Consider the following 17,655-nt stretch of genomic DNA (forward strand, 5'->3'; position numbering starts at 1 on the left):
CTTATAGAAGACATGTTAGAAGATATCATACTTCCAACAGGGAGAAGGTATATTTAATTTATATGATGAAAATGTGACGCTACAAATATATAATTTAGGAGCAGTTTCCGACGATGTAACATAACTACAGGAAGAACAGCTGTTTAGGTTGATAAAGATATGGAGCAGTTGGACAATCATGTAAAACTTAACCTAGTCAACCACTCTTTAGGCGTGGTCATAAAAAAGCTCAATTCAAAGGATGAAGGGTTTGCTAATATAATAATGTAGACAAGTAAATCTCCCAGTGGTATGTGAAAGGTATGGTTTAAAAATGATGTAAGGAGAGCCTCTGGAGACCCAGTAGTTAGTGATAAGTTGTAGTCATAATAAATATTTGGGCTTACGCCAGTTTTATTTGGTTTTGTGACCTAAAAGCCGAATTGTATCTAGTGTATCAGATAGACAACTTATCTCTGCTTTACAGCAGAACATATTCCGGTTTCTACGAGCTTGTCAAAACAAGTAATGGTGTAGTTAATAGTGCCGTCGGACCTGGTATGATGATATTGTGTATATCTCCTCTTTTTTCAAAGATCATATCAACGAGCACAGAAAAGGTATAACTATGTTTTGTTTGCTGCATCCCACCTAAAATAAGATCGGTTGTTGATCGTCATTATTTAGTCGTACAGACAGTTTTCCTAAACCTTTATAGCCACTACAACAATTTAACGAGTCAACTTTATGTCGGTTCCATCACCTTCTTTTTTGAAACCAAATTTGATGGCGTGAATGATTTTCTTGTCTTAATTGATGTGGCTGAATTACATTGAGTGGTAGATTATGACAGGCTCATGCCAAAGGTAGTCTTACATCACCCTGGTCAACATATGTTGTTTGTCGTTTCAAAGATATCATTTGTAACGTAGGCCTTGTCCGATACACCGTGACTGAAAATTATTACAAAGTCATATCGCATCACATTTTCAAGGAATTGCTACACTCGAAGATGGGGAAAGCAAGTAGTCTTTAAGAAATATAGGAATAAAATAGAAATAAACATAGGCAAAATGACGTGAATGAATCTTAAGCGCCGAGTGAACGTCCACTTGAGTATAAAAAAATCGTGACACCAGAATTTATAAACAAATCTACACTTGAATAATTTACCAAAGTTGTTGGCCAGCAACAATTCTTTTTTATGAAAAAAAAAAAAATGGTCAAAAACTTTGTTGAGAAAATCAATCACAGTTGTTGATTCTGTCAACAAAGTTGTTTACAACAAACAACGAATCCGCCATAGTGTTTGCTCTTAAATATCCACTGTCTTCAATGCAGCATGTATATTCTCCCTCCGAGGTTTTAGCAAACTACTGGCTATCGTACATATCATACCGTATTTACCTGGACCACCTGTTCGTAAACCCAATATCGATTATGAACAAACAGTTCTTTTTGACATATTGTGTATCCTAGATGAAGTCTGTGTCAAAAACTTGCATGTAATCGTACGATGTTGATCAACAACCTGCTGACCGCATGCAGATAAAAACCAAGCCCTTACATTTATGCATAAGCTAAATTAAGAGTTTGTTCCGTTTCTGGACTTGTTTCCGTTTATAGACTGAAAATAACATTGGTTTAAAATCTGCTTCTGATGCACAGGAAAAATAAAAGAGGAGAGAAATGTCACAAAAAATGACATCAGAATATGTTACTGAATAGAAGCCAAAACAATGACACAACATTAGTCTTGTTTAACATAAACAAGTTCGGTGATAAATTCAATATGTGGCAAAAAAAAAAAGTCTGGAATTCTTTTTCGGGTATTGCCCAAAAGATAAGAGACATTTGACAAACAACCAAATCGAATTCAAAAAAGATCAAGATAACACATGATATGGATATAAGCTGCTCCTACCTCAATTAGTTTATTGTAGACCGACGGTTATTGTTAATCTCTCGGCCCGGAAACGCAAACTTAGGTCTATCATCAGTGTGAATACCTTTTTAATTAAGCAGGAAAAAATCGGCAAAAAACCGATAGCGAGAACCTTACATGAAGAAAAGGTTGTCATAGAAGCTTTGGATGTAATAATCAGCTGAAGATGTACCCGTGACAAAAAATGGGGATTAAGTTTGGATTGAAATAAACCTGGTTATGTCCAGATGTCTGGGTTGGGTTTTTATTACAGAATCTTTGACTCATCTTGTCACGTTTTTGTTAATAAATTCTACCAGCAAAGAAACTACAGGATGTCATAAAAATTTGTGCGTCGCTGAACAGTGGGAGCTTTTATCCAAGAATCACAAGCAAGTGCATTTATTGGAACCCTTGGATGTCATCGATCCGTGATCGAACTAACGCGGAGTATTAATAAACACCAAATGTAGGTGAAGAATAATATGCACCTCTCGAGCCTAGTTTTTTTGACAGGTAATGCATAAAAGACTCTCCCTACCGACCAACTGTTTATGAAAAAGACACTGAAATTCCAAATTTGTACTGTGTCCGAAACTATTTTCTAATTAAATAAAAGGAGAGCATTTTATTGTTATGCGAATAGCTCCTTACAGGTTTCTGCAAAAATAAAAATAAAAAGGGGAGAAGGGTAAATGTAAACACGAGTGAGTTTTAGGAAGAAGAAGAACTAGCAGCAGCTTTCATGCGTTGGTAACGTTCCAAGTCTTCCTGTTCCTGTACGAGATCCTTCATGTTCTGCTTGGCTTCTGAAGCAGCCAACATTTGATCTTTTTTATTTTTACAAATGTGTCAATTGAGAACGATTCACTAATGACAAGACAACTTACAGTAATTACTCTTGATTAATAAGACTTCCATTGCACCACCAATGGCTAAGCCCACGCCAAAAATCTTTGCATAGTATTTTGTTAATGGAGTCATGTTGAAAATAGACAAGGGTTAAAAGGGAGTTTCAAAGATTTTTTTTTATTATTTCCAAAAAAAAAAAAATTTAAGCTTGTAATTCCTCCTTTGACTCCATCCTTCTTAAGGAATCGCTGACTTCATTTAATTCACGTTGTTTTTTACGTTCACTTCGCTCGATTTGATCAATAATTTTACGATATTTTTCAGTTTTTACAAATTTGGGTACAGAATCTGAGGCCATCAGACGGCAGATATGTTCATTCACTCTATCAAATAATTTAAGCATCATTCGTAGACTTTGAGAGGCAGATGAAGCCGTGATTAAGATTGTAGGCTTGCTTTGTCCGGGATAGGCAGACGGAATAATTGTCACAACAGAATTGACGATACGAGCCATTTCTTGACAAAGCGAGTGTTCTACATTCAATTCACAGGTTGAACCAGGTGCTAAATAGGTAGACCAGATATCATAAGCATCTTCAAGTAAATCCTTTTGGTTTTGGGAAGGTAACGCCGGACTTTGGTTACGATATTTTCTTCTTAAAGTGTTGAAATCAATCCAAAAGTCCAGGTTTTCTTCACAAAAATTAGCCCTTAAAAAGTCTTTAAATGGTGATCGAAGTTTAGGACTTTCCAATATGATCTTGAGTCGCGCAGAATTACTTTCTTTAGGATCATGCTGTTCTACTGCAATACTAGGTGGGCGTGAAATAGATAGTTCAGCAGTTGTCTCTGCTATCGAGCTTGTATCATCGTCTGTTGTTTGCTGTGTGGTTGTAATTAGTAAGGATTCAGGATCTTGTGAAAGTATCTCTTTCAACGTCGTTTTTTCTTCCTCGGTAATGGTTCCGATTGTGTTCGTTCTTGATCTCGTTAAGTTGGTTGACGAAGCAATTAATGCAGGCTGCGGTTGCTGAGGTGGGACTTGTTGCTTTATAGGTTCAGATACTACTTGCTTTCCTTTTTCCGTCACAACAAACATGATCACTTTAGATGCCTTTATGGGTGTGTTGACGTGTTTAGCATCCTGGTGTTCGATCCAGTTATATTTGATAAATTCTTGTGCAATTATTTCTGCTTCCTCACGACAGGAGACAGTATTGTATTCTAATAACCAATCACAGCACATTTGAGAAGAAAAGACTGTTCTCATTGTTTTGGCAGTTTTGCTTTGTCGCGTAGACTTGGACAAAGTCAACAAGTAGTTACCAAGCATATGCACTCTTGAATCACCACCAGAAACAGTGGATGACATTGCAAATGGAGCACTAAGAGAAGGTGTTGTAGAAGAAGAGCCAGATGATACAGAGGAAGAAGTCGAAGAAGGTGGTGTATTTCTTGTTGAAACCGACACGGAGCTTGCATTTCCAGTATTAGATAATTCACCATCTACAGGTAGACAAGTCATCATGACTCTGAAAATGACAGATACACACGCTCTGTTTAATAGCAGTTGATCATCATCAGAATTACGTTCTAAGCGAACGAGATGAATAGCTTCCATATGACTAAAATGTTTTCTGAGGCTTGATACATTGACTTCGGTACGAACACAAAAGTCTTGTAGTACGCATAAACCTTTTGGTGTCAAGTGCCAAATACCTTTATCGCGAAATGTGCGATTCTGGGGGTCAACTGCATTTTCCATTAACCTACAGTTCTGAAATTGTTGACAGAGGGATTTCGCCATTTCTCTGGCCATATTGAATGTTGTTGTGGTGGTAGTTCTTTGTTGACGAGATGAATCATTTGGATCGGGTATACGTACGGTATGCGAAAAGCGTAAATTACCCAAGGCTTGAATAGCATCCTCTGATGAAAACGTATTGTAATAATTTCGAAATAAATATCTGTGCGTGTCAAGTGGGATTTGGACAATCAGTGCAGCAAACAGATCATGAATATCCTACATTTTAATCCTGCATTAGCTATTTCATTGTTTAAAAAACAATATTGCTTTGTTTACCTTAAGAAAAGGTCGTCCATCGATTGTAAATTTCATCATTGATGTGTACGCTTGTTGCGATATATTGGAATCCATACTAGTTATATTTATATATACGTATATATATCTTTTTTTTTTGTAGATCAAAAAGTGCCTGCTCGGAAGAAAGAGAGAAAGAAAAAGTAAATTATAAATCAACCTTTTTTTTTATACACATGAAAAAAAAAAGGGAGAATAGGGAGAACACAAATTTAAGATTTGTTGTTGTTGTTTTACTTGTTGTTATGGCAACACTGTAAGCAATAGTATCTCCCTATCTTTTTCTTGATAACGTGCCTTTTTTTTTTTTTTTTTCTCATGTCCAAATATCAACAACGCTTGGACCTTTAGTAAGCATGTGTAAATATTTTGTCAAAAACCATACATAACAACATTTTTTTATAACCCCTTACTCGTCATACAAACAAATGCGATGGAAAAACTTATAACGCACATATATTTTTCTTATTTCAGAAAAAAAAAAAGAAAGATTATGATATTATATATTAAAAGTAAAAGACTAATTAAATTGATCCAGCAAAAAGTTTGTTGCCTTGACAAGATCTTGGTCGTAGCGATCTAGAGCCTCCAATGCAGCAGCGGGTTCGAAACCCATATTAACCAACTCGGCGATATGACTACCTTGAATAGTATCCAGATCAAAAGCAGGAATAGAATTATTATTAATTGGTGCAGGAGGTTGTTCTGATGAAGCACTTTGAACACTTGTTTTCTTCGGTGTTGTTACTGGTGGTTCTTGTGCTTGTGTTTGTGCTTTTGCTTTTGGTGGAGGGGCCGCTGCTTGCGGTGGAGCTAAAGTTGCTGGTTGAACTTCCTTCGCCTTCTTCTTATCCTTCTTCTTTTTCTTATCATCTTCTGACGAAAAGTCAAATCCACCAAAACTCTTGGCCCAAGAAACAATATTCTTCTTCTTTTTTTTTTCTCCTTTCTTTTTCGTAGCAGAAGCAGTTTCATGCTCTTCTTTCACTCCCACACCTCCTTGTTCACCCTTTGAAATAACTTCTTTGTGGTTTGTTTGATCGGAAGGCACTGTCTTTGCATCTGGTGTAACTTGACTACTACTCGTGTTGGTGTCCGAAACATTTTTTGTTTCATTATGCATTCCAAAAATAGTATCAAAATCACTCTGATTCACAGCAGGAGTTGTTTGCTGCTGCTGATGTTGCTCTTTGGATCTATTTCTTTGTTGTGGTGGTGGGGCAGGAGGTTTTTTTGAGCTCTTGTTCGTGGGTACAACACGATGTGTGCTGCTATTTGTACTATTTGTAAACAGAGACTCATCTGTAAACGAGTTCACCATGACTGGCTCCTCTTCACCTACGCCGAATACAGCATCAAAGGGTGACACTTTTTCAACTGGTTCTGATGTCGCAATCTCCGCGATATTGTTGTTTTTACTTTGCTTTTCTGTCAAAAAGGGGTCTTGGTTGGCCACTTTATCTCCTTGTTCTTGAGGATGGTCAATCATGACAAATTCAGCTTCATCAAAATTGCCCGTTGTTGTTGTTACTGCTGCTGAGGGTACAGGTGGTGAATCTTCTGCATCAAAAAAGTCTTCCACTGACTCGGTTTCATCCTGTTCTACTTTATTACCAACCGCCAAATTCTTAATCTCGGATTGTGTCCCCTTTCCTGCTGACTCCTAATAGAATAAAGCAACAAAGTTTATTAATTAGTGAATATAATAATATACATGCAAAACTTAATATATGCATACTTCTTATAAATTACCTCTTCCTTCTTTATTCCTCTATCACCGTTCTTTACCACGTCATCTGCCTCAACAGTAACAGGTGCTACCTTTTGTACTGATGTAGCTGCCGCGGCAATATCTTCCTCTTCTTGTTTGTGCACCGCTAATCTTTCCTGCTCTTCCTTTCTAAACCTGAATTCTGCGTCAATGCGTGCATCTTCCTCTCCCTTTAATTTTATTTCTTGTTGTTGACGTCTCAATTTCTCCTCTTCTTGTTCTAATCGTTTTCTTTGTTCTTCTTGAAGCTTTCTAGCTGCCTCTTCTTGCTCTTGACGATGATCGAATTCAGCTTTTGCAAGAGCAGCAGCAGCAATGCGTTCATCCTGTTCTTTTTGTACCTTGTTCAACTCAGCAACACGATTTTCTTCGGCAAGACGTGCTTGTTCGGCAAGACGTTCTTGTTCGGCATGATGAGCTTCCTCGGCAAGTTTTGTTTGTTCAGCTTGTTGGGCCTCCTTTGTAATACGTGCTTGTTCGGCTTGGTAGGCTTCATTAGCAAGACGTGCTTGTTCAGCTTGGGCAAGACGGGTTTCTTCCTCCAACTTAAGACGATTATTCTCTTCAGCCAAAAATTGAGCTTCTTTTTCTTTCTGGGCAGCTTCTGCAAGTCTCGCTTCTTCAGCCTTACGAGACTCCTCGGCAAGTCTAAGTTCTTCAGCCTTGTGGGCTTCCTTTGCTTGACGAGTTTCTTCGGCCAACATAGCTTCATTTGCGAGTCTAGTCTCTTCAACCATATGTTGGTGTTCTTCGGCCTTGCGAGTTTCTTCAGCCTTACGTTCTTCTTCAGCCTTACGTTCTTCTGCAGCCTTACGTTCTTCTGCAGCCTTACGTTCTTCTGCAGCCTTACGTTCTTCTTCAAACTTACGAGCTTCTTCGACCTTACGAGCTTCTTCGACCTTACGAGCTTCTTCGACCTTACGAGCTTCTTCAACCTTACGAGCTTCTTCGGCAAGTCTTTGCTCTTCTGCAACTCTAGCTTCTTCGGCAAGTCTTTGCTCTTCTGCAACTCTAGCTTGTTCAGCTAATCTTTCCTCTTCAGCTCTATGTGCTTCTTCAGCTCTATGTGCTTCTTCAGCAAGTCTTTTCTCTTCGGCTTTACGGGTTTCTTCCTCTATCTTAAGACGCTCCTCTTCTACTCTGCGAGCTTCTTCCGCTTTACGTTCCTCTTCAGCTTTACGTTCCTCTTCAACCCTACGTTCCTCTTCAACCCTACGTTCTTCTTCAGCTTTACGTTCTTCTTCAGCTTTACGTTCTTCTTCAGCTTTACGTGCCTCTTCAGCCTTACGTGCTTCTTCGGCTTTACGTAATTCTTCCTCTATCCTAAGACGCTCCTCTTCTGCTCTGCGAGCTTCTTCGGCCTTACGTGCCTCTTCAGCCTTACGTTCTTCTTCAGCCTTACGTTCTTCTTCAGCCTTACGTTCTTCTTCAGCCTTACGTGCCTCTTCTGCCTTACGTTCTTCTTCAGCTCTGCGTGCCTCTTCTGCCTTACGAGCTTCTTCGGCTTTACGAGCAGCTTCCTGACGCTTTTTATGCTGCTCATGCAAATTGTCCAACATCTTTGTCAGTTTCATCGACTCCATTTGAATATTATGAACATTTCTGCGCAATTTTTCATTTTCAGTTTGATTCTTTTTCAATTCATTTTTGGCAAGATCGACGGATTCCTGCGTGGACTTTAATTGGATCTCAGCGTTTTCCAAGTCTTGTTTGGCCTGCTCCCACTCTGGCTTTTCCGTTTCGATAGTGGATTTCAATTTTTGTAATTGGTCAGCACCTTCCTTTTGTTGTGACTTTAATCCATCCACTTGTGTTTGCAAGTCCTGTTTCTTGGTTTGAAGAACGTGCAAAGATTGTTCTAATTTGGATTTTTGTGATTGAATATCCAAAGTGGTCTTTTGAGTGGATGAAATTTGGTTTTGTAAAAGGTTGACAGTGTTCGTTTCTTGCACTACTTGGTCGTTTCCAAAATCGCCTATCAAATCCTCGTCTATCTTGGTTGTAAGCATCCCCTTTCTTTATATTGCTATGATATCTGTATCTTACCTGGCGCTGTGAAGCCGCTTCTTTGTATAGGACTGAAAGGAGGTAATACAGGTGTAGGAGGTGGAACCAATGACTGAGGCAAAACTGAAGGTAATTGACCGCCTGTCAATCGTTTATTGATCAAATGCATTGCTACAGCAAACTCGTCTTTGGTGAGTGTACCGGATTGTCTCATATCAGCCAAATCCCATACTTTTGCAAGATCTGCATCGGGTAGCTTTGAGTTCTTGAAAAACTCTACAGCTTCAGCACCTGCAATATATCCCTTTTGTTGTTTATCCAGTTTTGTGAAAAATGCATCATATCGTGTCTTTTCGTCGGCTGAGACATCCCATGCTGCAAATGAAGAAGGAGGAGCAGATGAAAAGGCCATGGTACCAATAGAATCAATCTTTTTTGTGCGCGTAGACGGTAATGATGGTGATGAGACGGATTGATAAATATCGGGGGGTAGGATGGAAGGTAAAGTTGTGATGGATTTATCCATAAGTTTGGCAATGTAATGCATGGCAATTGCAAATTCTGCCTCATCCAGGTATCCATTCTTTCTTATATCTGCTAAATTCCTATACAATTCCCCCACTGTCGTGTTAATTCAATTTACCTTGGTTGTTTACAACGGTATTGCTTACCAAATTTGAGCTAATTGGTCTTGAGGCAACCTTGACTTTGCAAATAATTGGCGTGCAGCGTCAGCAGGTATACCATTGGCTGTCGGTTGCTGTGCTTTATAAATGGTTGCATACTTGGATTTTTCTGCGGGTGTAATGGTGGATTTTTGCGTCAGCTGAACACCCTGTATCTTTGGTAAAGGTGTAACTATTGTGAAATAGATTAGAATATCGACATAAACCCTTGTGAAACATTTTTTTTTAAAAAAAAACTTTACTTGTAGAGAATAAAGGCTGAATGGGTTGGATACCATTTTGGGCACATGCGATTAATTTGAGTGCGATAGCAAACGTGTCTTGAGTCAAATAGCCGAGATTTTTCTCGTCTGCTGTCTCCCAAATCTAACACGGGCAAATTAGCATAATAAAAGAAAGGTATTCATTTTTATTTTTTTACTTCTGATAACAGAGTATTGTTGAGTCCTGACTTTGCAAAGAACTGTACTGCTTCCTGACCAGTTACAATATCTGGCTGTGTTTTACTCGCTACTTCAAAGAGTTGTTTATACGCTTGTACTTCTTGTGGACTAAGCTTTGTTTCCCAAACTTTCGACATTAGGATTGTTTTGGAAAGAGAAAAAAAAAAAAAAAAAAAAAAAGGGAAACGGGTAAAATAAAAGAGTGAGAGAAAAAAGTATTAGCGGGAATCTCCGCTACAGTTTTGCTCGTCATTTTCTCAAACAAGGCAGTAAATGTGATACAAAATAAAGCACTTTTTTTTTAAAGCCGACCCTTTTTTCTATCACTTTTTTTCTAAATGAATACAAAAAGCTTGGTAGTTGGTCACTTTTTTTTTTTTGAGAAACTTGGTCACCTTTTAAATTTAAATCGGTCATTTTTTTGAGCCTTGATTGATCACTTTTCTGAAGATCACTTGGTCTTTTTTATGAAATTCCAGTTGGTGAATAACAAGTTGGGATCAATTAGGCTCTTTATTCAAGCACTTATCAAATAAGTCTACAGAATATTGAACACAATTTTTTAACATAGAAAGACCTTAATGGAAATTTATGTAAATAAACCTTATTTCTTTTATCCATTCTTTTCTGTTATTTAACTTATCTGCCACATTTCTTTTCAGTATGTCTGGTAGCTATCTTGGAAATGGTTCTGCCACAGTTGTACAAGACTTGGCACTGGAGACAGGATCACCTTAAACTATTTGATCTCTCCACAGCATTGCAAAAGAACAATACAGATTTTTATGCATGGCTAGGTGTTGAAGTATGTATTCGTCCTGTGTATTATGTCATTCATACGTCTCTTTCTAGCCAGCAGCCACTACAGCAGAAATTAGTAAAGACCATCACCAACTTGTATTCAAATAACAGTGAGTGCCTCTATTTATCAATACGACACCCCCTTACATTAACTCTTATAGTCCAGAGACTTCCGCTGAACCTGCCGGAAAGTTTGAGATCACCAACAAGGTTGCCTATTTGTTACGATCCGTGTATAGTTATAGTTTGCAACAAGGTCATTTAACTTTCTTTAAGGGCGTGTTTTATTATAATACACGCTACAAGCTTGCCTGCATGGACATCTTGATATGCGTTGCTGTGACGCTGTTGGACTATTTAAAAGCCCGGGAGAAATATTTTACCGAAAAGATCACGACTGAGCAATTCATCCTGAATGCACAAACGATATTAGTTAAGCATGCGCCAGCTAAGACACACAAGAGTTTTAATTGATTTAGGAGATTGTACATTGAACTGTGATATCACCGAGGCGAAAGAAATCTTTATTTTGAACGAAAAAGAATGAAGGGGTCCCATTGACTGTAGCACATATTTTACCCATGCCTAGTATCTGGGACAATTTACTGTTGTGTATTCCTAAAAAGTACATGTTGCCCTGAACGCACATATCACAAGGTGTACCTTCTTTGTCCTACCTTGAGGGTATAATAAAACCACCTTTTTTTTTTTTTTCTTTTTGTTCATCTCACCATCTCTTTTTTCTTGATCTCTTTTGTGAAATGTCTGACTTTGGAGACTTTAATAGTGACCCTACTGCTGATTTTTTTGCTCGTGAGAGAGCTGTCTTGGGTCAGGACGCTGATTTCTTTTCATCCAACTTTGAGACTGTTGCATCTCCACCACCTTCATTTGAATCTAATTTTCCAAAGGCCGAACATTTAGAATCATCCCAGGTAAAAAACCCGAAAGAACGATTGTTACTATTCTTTTTTTTTTTTTTGCTAAGAAAACCAATTTTAATATGAATAGGCGTTTCATAAAGCCATGTTGCCAGATGCAGAACCTGATGTTGTGAGGTATAATCCTTGTGTGAGGGGTCACAAACAAAAAGGAATCTAAATTTTATATGTAGACAGTGGCGAGAAAAGCAGGCTGAAGTGATTGCACAGAGAGATCGCCAAGAAGCAGAGAGAAAGGCTGAGGTTATCAACCGAGCGCGAGAGGATATTGACAAATTCTATGAAGAATACAATGATCGAAAGCAGCGTGCGATTGAGGAAAACAGGGACAGAGAAGACAAGCATGTGTTGAAACGACAGGAAACACCGTCTAATATTTGGTCAGGCGTAGTCTCCGAGATCAATATAACAAATTCAAAGGCTGCTTTCCCCACACGTGATGTCTCTCGTATGAAATCTTTATTGATTGACTTACGAAAAGATAGAAATGCACCTGGAACTATAATTATTTCAGGACAATAAATGGACTTTAAAAATATAAATTCTTTTTTCTTTTTCTTTATTTTTCAACGCACTTTTATTTATTGACAGCTAAATGAAGACTTGTCAAAGATCATTTAATGCAGGTAATGAGGTAGTTGAAGATTATTACAATACTTTGCAAAGATACTCTACCTTGTACCGAATACTTTTATCGCGAGCTTACTCGACTGAAACGACATTCAACCAATGGAACCGTATTGATCTGAAACTTGTAAACGAGCTCGGCCTTACTCTTACTCATTTACAAAAAAAGAATTGCTGGTTGGAAATTGACTGTCATCTTCTTGTCGAGAAAAACGGGCACTTTTTCACCTGCACAGAGTATCAAATCGCCTGTCGTCCTCTTCAACACGACGCTTGGGAGTTTAACTCAAACTCAGATATCGCTGGATTTCATCACGATAGCGAAGGCGATTTCGAATACATGATATCCAACATAGACGAAGCGTTTGTATCAGATCCACAACAACATTACTATATTCAAATATTTCCTACTTGTAAGCCTCAACAAATCATTCAGGCTTTTCCTCTGGTGATTGGTCCAATTGCCATTGAAGACCAGCAGACAACAGTACACCATTCCAATCAATGGTGTGACAACAGAGTCCTATCGCAAAGCATCTTTCATGCCTGTTGTGTACAGGAACACACCTTTCTAGTTATCAAGGAGAATTGGGAATTGGGTACACCAGGCAAAATGTGGGATTCCGCCCTTGTCTTGTCTCAAATGTTTTCCGACAAGATCAAGTCAGATCCCACTCGTTTTAAAAACCATAGAATATTAGATTTAAGTGCTGGGTATGTAGTTTATCAATATTATGTCATATACGTAACTAACATTATGGAGGTAATAGAACCGGTTGCGTGGGTTTATTAATGGCAAAATTGTACAAAGAAATATACGATGAAAACAAGGAGTATTTGCCTCAAATAACAATGACGGATCTACCACATGCACTCGACCTAATTTATCAAAATCGCGCTACCAATCATCTCGAAGGTTACACGGAAATACAAGCATTGACATGGGGCAACTACGATGATGTCAAAACACTACTATTAAAGGGCCCAATTGACATTATCATTGCTTCTGATGTGCTTTATGAACCATCTTCTTTTAGTAAGCTCGTGCAGACCCTGGATTGGTTAAGTGCTGCTGTCAAAAATATTGACATTTTTTTGGGTTACAAACGAAGAGGTCTCAGCAGAGAGGACGAACAAAGCTTCTTTCAGATCTGTGCAGAGAAATTTCACATCAACATCTTGCCTATTCAACCTGACAATAAATTAATTACTAATGAAGGTTGGATTGTAGGTGGTGGTTTCTCCAATATCTTTAAGGAAACAGGTGTAAATATATATCAACTCGTACGCAAATAACCACCCAGATCTTTTTTTTCCCCCGTCTCTTTTATATCTATATTATCTACATTCTCTCTTAATGATACCATCTTTCTCCTCCTCTCTCTTTATCTATTTCTCTTTAACTCTAGACTTTATCTCATACTAAGAAAAGATATTTATAAAAAAAAAACGCGTTCTCTTGTTTTATTCTACTTTTTTGACTTGTTTCTCTTTTTACTAGGAGTCTTCTTAACCTCTTCCTCCTCCTCTTCTTCCTCTAATTCAATCTCTTCCAACTGAAGTGCCTCTTGTGCTTCCTCCTTATCTTCTTCAAGTGTGATTTCCTCAACAGCCTTGGAAGATCTCTTGCTCTTCTTGCTATCCTTCTTCTCTTCTTCCTTCTCCTCTTCAGTGGTATATTCGAAAAGTTCCTTGATTTCACTACGAACGGCTGCTGTGATTAAAGCAGAGAGAATACAAGCAGGAGAAAGATAAAGCAGAGCGGGTTGAGCAGCCTTAAAGAAATGCATGACGACCATGGTAGTACCCAAACCAAGCACATAGGCCACCATAGCGGAAGTAAAATAAGGCTTGGAGAAATCCAATGATCTGAATTGACCAACAGGGTTACGCTTCCAAGACATATGACGATCATAACGGAGACATAAAGCAACAAAGATACCAGGAATCACAATATCGCCCAAACCCAACATGGTGAATCGGTTGGTTTCTGCTTGTGCAAAGAGAAATTCAAGAATATCGCGAGGCCATAAAAGCTTGATGGGTGCGTCGAAATTGGTAGCAACAGAAACCATAACGGGTGTGTAGAATACCCAGAAGATATCGTAAAAGAACAATCCACTCAATAAAATCATACCGGTCTTGAATGAATCAAGTGATAAAAGTTGAATTGCGTTGATCGAGAATGAAAGACCAAAGATGTTGGATGCAATCCAGTTTTTGGTGTAGCTGTAATAAGCTGTCAATACAAGAGAGGCCACAATCAAGAATCCATGAATCACGGTAAAGCTAATGTGAGAGACATCTATACAATAACAATTGAGTACAAATTAAAAAAAAAATGGATCACCGTCATGCATATCTAATCTTACTCTTGGATCGCTTGGAAATCGTCACCTTGTATTTAGCAACGTTCTTGAGACAAGAGACGGGTGTGATCTTCTTAAAGACCATCAAAAAGGTCTTGGTTACGGCAGCACATCCCATTACAGAAAAATAACTGGTCAAGACATAATTGATGTATTTCTTATCCAAGAATTTGAAGGCGAGGTACATGGAGAACAAGACACAAGAACCAATCACGGGAAACATGTAAGCATCACCGGAAGAAAGACTTTCGGAAACGGACTCATCCTCATCATCTGATTCATCTAATGGCGAACCACTCTTCTTGGCCTTGGCAGCGTTGGCAGGTCGCTTCATGCCACCGATGGACGCAAGTGATCCTGCATAAATAGGTGCCACTGCCATTGTAATAATAGCGCCATAAGCGATATACAAACCAAGTTCCTTTGTACTTGATTCTACAGCTGTTTCCATCTTTTTTTTTTTTTTTTGGTTAATTAGATGAGAAAGAAAAAAAACTTTAAGGAGGACACGTTTTCTTCTTTAATTTATACTCTCCTCCTCCTTCTGACATCATTTTACTCCGCCCATAACTAGTGTCACACACAATTCAGGGCAAAATAACAAAGGGTGAATCAATACGTGGCATCATGTAACGTAGCCAAAATTTAAGCCATTAAATTTTATTCTAATGAGGGGGGAACTGATTGTAGTGGTTTATCTGTTCACCATGGGATGGGCATAATCAAATCTAAAATTTATATTTGGATCTTTTTATTCTTACCCAATCAATTTAAGCCATGAGGGCCAAAAAGCCGACAATACAGAAAATCTGTGCTTCACCACCACTCTCAATTTACAGAATTTTTAAAATCACAGCCTTATATTATTTCACCTTAATGTCTACTTCAGACAAAACAGATTATATTATAGTGAAGATTTTTCCATGCCTGGTCACTTTATCTGAGCTGATCGATAAAATGTCGATCGTCCAAAGTATTATTTTTTATCTAATAAAATTTTTATAAATTACAATGCTGTATTACTCTTTGAATTAAATACATACAATTACACACTACTACACACTACTACAAATTGCTTACTGCTCAATATATAGAAAACAGTTTTCTCACATTTGTGCCGGATAATCCAATCCAACAATATGCTCGTTTCTCAATGAATATAAAGTAGATTGATAAACGGACGCTGCTTTATGTATAATGTACTTAATATCAAGAAAAAATACAGGAAGCTGTAAGAGCGCTAAACTAGTTGCCAAATCAACCCGAATCCGCAATAGTAAATGCTAAAAGTGCGCAAAATCGACGCTACATACATTGTTATATCTAATATGTTACTGTACTGTATGTCGACTTTTCTACGCAAAGCTTTGTAAAATAAGTGTGCATACCAAAAGGTTTTGAGTAGTCTCAATGCATTCCAAAGGTATTACGTATCATAAAACATATGATGGAAAATGATGCTGGCAGAAATATTTTCCTCGAATATTATAGAGTCATCATTAGACCGAAGCATTAAATCGGAGTACGACGGAGAGAGACTCCTTTTCTGCCGGTTCTGCTAAAAAACAAAATCTTGACCTTCCTAATAATCCAACGTTACTGTTGTTCATATCTAGACATGCGTTATATATTCTGAAGAAAAACTTGCGTTTATGTAATACAATAGTTTATTGAGGAAAAGACATATGTATATGTATGTGGATAACAATAATTCCTATTCTATCACCAACAAGTCGATTTCTTCGTTCATATGCATCCATACGACCCTCGAGCACAGCAATGCGTTGGTTGTCACCAGTACGTCTTTTAGGAGGGGCAATAAAGGCAGATGCTGCAGTTTGAGCGGATTGCACCACAGGGGTACCGTTTGCGCTGTAAGTAATGTTATTTGTCGTGTTACTTGCCATGTTATTTTGTAAAGAAGGGTAAAGAACAATATTATTACTGTTAAAAAATGTTTGGGTGGTTAAGGATATTAGAAAAACTACTTCAACAAAAACCAATTGTGCGTTTTGAGTATCGGATGAGTTGTTGTGCTCGAAGTAAAAAAGCAACGCCCCAATGTACCAACAAGTTTTGCTACATATAATTGGTAAGTAACCGACACATATTTAAGAAATAATAGATGCTTACGATTTATAGCTTGCATTGAATAGTACAAAGTGATTTCCACGGCGATGTTCCGATCGGATTCTACGGTACATTTTGGAACTTATTACAAGGCTGTACAAAAGTGCGCGGGCAGCAATTTTGAAGTTCATATTGTTAATGGTGATATGAGAGAGAGGCAATGTTGTTGAACGGCTGTAATAAATTTTTAGCTCTCGAAGAAACGTATCAATGGGGACCGATTCGACCATGTCTTGAGAAAATAAGGTGAACGGGCTCCATAGCTGATGATTTTGGTTGTGGATTGCTGTAAGCGGCAGCTCTATAAAATCATCCGGTGATGTTTTTGTTGCCGTGATTGTATCCAACAAACTGACTGTGTCTAAAGCCAAATTTATATATCCACGAATCGAGAGTCTTTCCACCATATTCCCAGCGTTTTTTCCGGCGTGTACATTGCATGAATAATAGTCCAAACATTCCTTTACTATTATCAAAAGAGAGTTTGGGTAGGTCGATGTGATTGAACGGCCCATTTGTCTCCAAAAGAAGGGTTTCGATATCGCAAGCTGTTCGAACAACTTTAATCAATTTGGAATATTTGTCAATTGTTCTTTCCATGGATCTTGCACTATAAGATCTCATGCATCCCGCTTTTCGCACAATATAGCCGATATGAGAAAGGTAGTGATTGTTCGGTTTGTAAATGCTGTTGGATATATTCTTTTTAGTAATTTCCTGATCTAAAAATACATGCCAACTCTCGAAACAACTAGGGAAAGTGTTAATTTAATAGGTTCATGAATATGTCTAATAAATGTAATTCTACCTTTCCATCTCCTGGATCAAAGGACCCGTAAGCTCCCACTGTAGTGCAATTGCACAACCTCTAGAAAGCATAATAAGTGCTTTTCTTACCGCAGTTCTGGGAAACAAAGGTACCAACAGAGTTGGAACCACGTACAACAAAAAATCCAAAAAGTCGATTGCCCGGGCTCCGTCAATTTTCTCGATTAAGTTGTCCCAACTTTCCTGAAAATACACA

At 38.1% G+C, this 17,655-nt stretch overlaps 9 protein-coding genes across 9 annotated transcripts; 4 read left to right on the forward strand and 5 right to left on the reverse strand.

Annotated features, from left to right (window-relative positions):
* Positions 1–159: 159 nt before the first annotated feature.
* On the forward strand, positions 160–2,088 carry EV154DRAFT_488815 (uncharacterized protein; the record flags this gene model as incomplete). The annotated part of the gene is made up of 5 exons (XM_051599185.1): positions 160–266; positions 467–599; positions 833–1,004; positions 1,321–1,484; positions 1,894–2,088. 5 exons carry the CDS (start codon positions 160–162, stop codon positions 2,086–2,088), a joined length of 771 nt encoding a protein of 256 aa, XP_051450115.1.
* A 303-nt stretch (positions 2,089–2,391) lies between these two features.
* On the reverse strand, positions 2,392–2,903 carry EV154DRAFT_608259 (uncharacterized protein). The gene is made up of 2 exons (XM_051607669.1): positions 2,794–2,903; positions 2,392–2,733 (listed from the first exon to the last, which is right to left on the reverse strand). Exons 1-2 carry the CDS (start codon positions 2,885–2,887, stop codon positions 2,618–2,620), a joined length of 210 nt encoding a protein of 69 aa, XP_051450116.1. The 5' UTR covers positions 2,888–2,903; the 3' UTR covers positions 2,392–2,617.
* A 4-nt stretch (positions 2,904–2,907) lies between these two features.
* On the reverse strand, positions 2,908–5,032 carry EV154DRAFT_608260 (regulator of G protein signaling domain-containing protein). The gene is made up of 2 exons (XM_051607670.1): positions 4,839–5,032; positions 2,908–4,778 (listed from the first exon to the last, which is right to left on the reverse strand). The coding sequence occupies exons 1-2, from the start codon at positions 4,911–4,913 to the stop codon at positions 2,958–2,960; spliced, it is 1,896 nt and encodes a 631-aa protein (XP_051450117.1). The 5' UTR covers positions 4,914–5,032; the 3' UTR covers positions 2,908–2,957.
* Positions 5,033–7,598: 2,566 nt separating this feature from the next.
* Positions 7,599–9,935, reverse strand: EV154DRAFT_171597 (uncharacterized protein). Its single transcript, XM_051594198.1, has 7 exons — positions 9,742–9,935; positions 9,563–9,686; positions 9,306–9,492; positions 8,674–9,239; positions 8,079–8,617; positions 7,902–8,042; positions 7,599–7,839 (listed from the first exon to the last, which is right to left on the reverse strand). The coding sequence occupies exons 1-7, from the start codon at positions 9,898–9,900 to the stop codon at positions 7,834–7,836; spliced, it is 1,722 nt and encodes a 573-aa protein (XP_051450118.1). The 5' UTR covers positions 9,901–9,935; the 3' UTR covers positions 7,599–7,833.
* A 164-nt stretch (positions 9,936–10,099) lies between these two features.
* Positions 10,100–10,748, forward strand: EV154DRAFT_533759 (uncharacterized protein; the record flags this gene model as incomplete). The annotated part of the gene is made up of 3 exons (XM_051603994.1): positions 10,100–10,119; positions 10,425–10,568; positions 10,616–10,748. Coding segments are annotated over 3 exons (221 nt in total), but the record flags the coding sequence as incomplete, so codon positions are not given.
* A 548-nt stretch (positions 10,749–11,296) lies between these two features.
* EV154DRAFT_533760 (clathrin light chain) lies at positions 11,297–12,047 on the forward strand. The gene is made up of 3 exons (XM_051603995.1): positions 11,297–11,499; positions 11,576–11,622; positions 11,679–12,047. The coding sequence occupies exons 1-3, from the start codon at positions 11,326–11,328 to the stop codon at positions 12,025–12,027; spliced, it is 570 nt and encodes a 189-aa protein (XP_051450120.1). The 5' UTR covers positions 11,297–11,325; the 3' UTR covers positions 12,028–12,047.
* Positions 12,048–12,053: 6 nt separating this feature from the next.
* EV154DRAFT_533763 (putative methyltransferase-domain-containing protein) lies at positions 12,054–13,587 on the forward strand. Its single transcript, XM_051603996.1, has 2 exons — positions 12,054–12,846; positions 12,903–13,587. The coding sequence occupies exons 1-2, from the start codon at positions 12,101–12,103 to the stop codon at positions 13,426–13,428; spliced, it is 1,272 nt and encodes a 423-aa protein (XP_051450121.1). The 5' UTR covers positions 12,054–12,100; the 3' UTR covers positions 13,429–13,587.
* On the reverse strand, positions 13,568–14,929 carry EV154DRAFT_533765 (signal peptide peptidase-domain-containing protein). The gene is made up of 2 exons (XM_051603997.1): positions 14,505–14,929; positions 13,568–14,437 (listed from the first exon to the last, which is right to left on the reverse strand). Exons 1-2 carry the CDS (start codon positions 14,881–14,883, stop codon positions 13,602–13,604), a joined length of 1,215 nt encoding a protein of 404 aa, XP_051450122.1. The 5' UTR covers positions 14,884–14,929; the 3' UTR covers positions 13,568–13,601.
* A 1,246-nt stretch (positions 14,930–16,175) lies between these two features.
* EV154DRAFT_557293 (uncharacterized protein) lies at positions 16,176–17,318 on the reverse strand (the record flags this gene model as incomplete). The annotated part of the gene is made up of 2 exons (XM_051605417.1): positions 16,635–17,318; positions 16,176–16,580 (listed from the first exon to the last, which is right to left on the reverse strand). Coding segments are annotated over exons 1-2 (915 nt in total), but the record flags the coding sequence as incomplete, so codon positions are not given.
* Positions 17,319–17,655: the final 337 nt, after the last annotated feature.

Source organism: Mucor mucedo (assembly GCF_025094135.1).
Source record: "Mucor mucedo strain NRRL 3635 chromosome Unknown EV154scaffold_293, whole genome shotgun sequence".
In the NCBI taxonomy this organism is placed as follows: Eukaryota; Fungi; Mucoromycota; class Mucoromycetes; order Mucorales; family Mucoraceae; genus Mucor; species Mucor mucedo.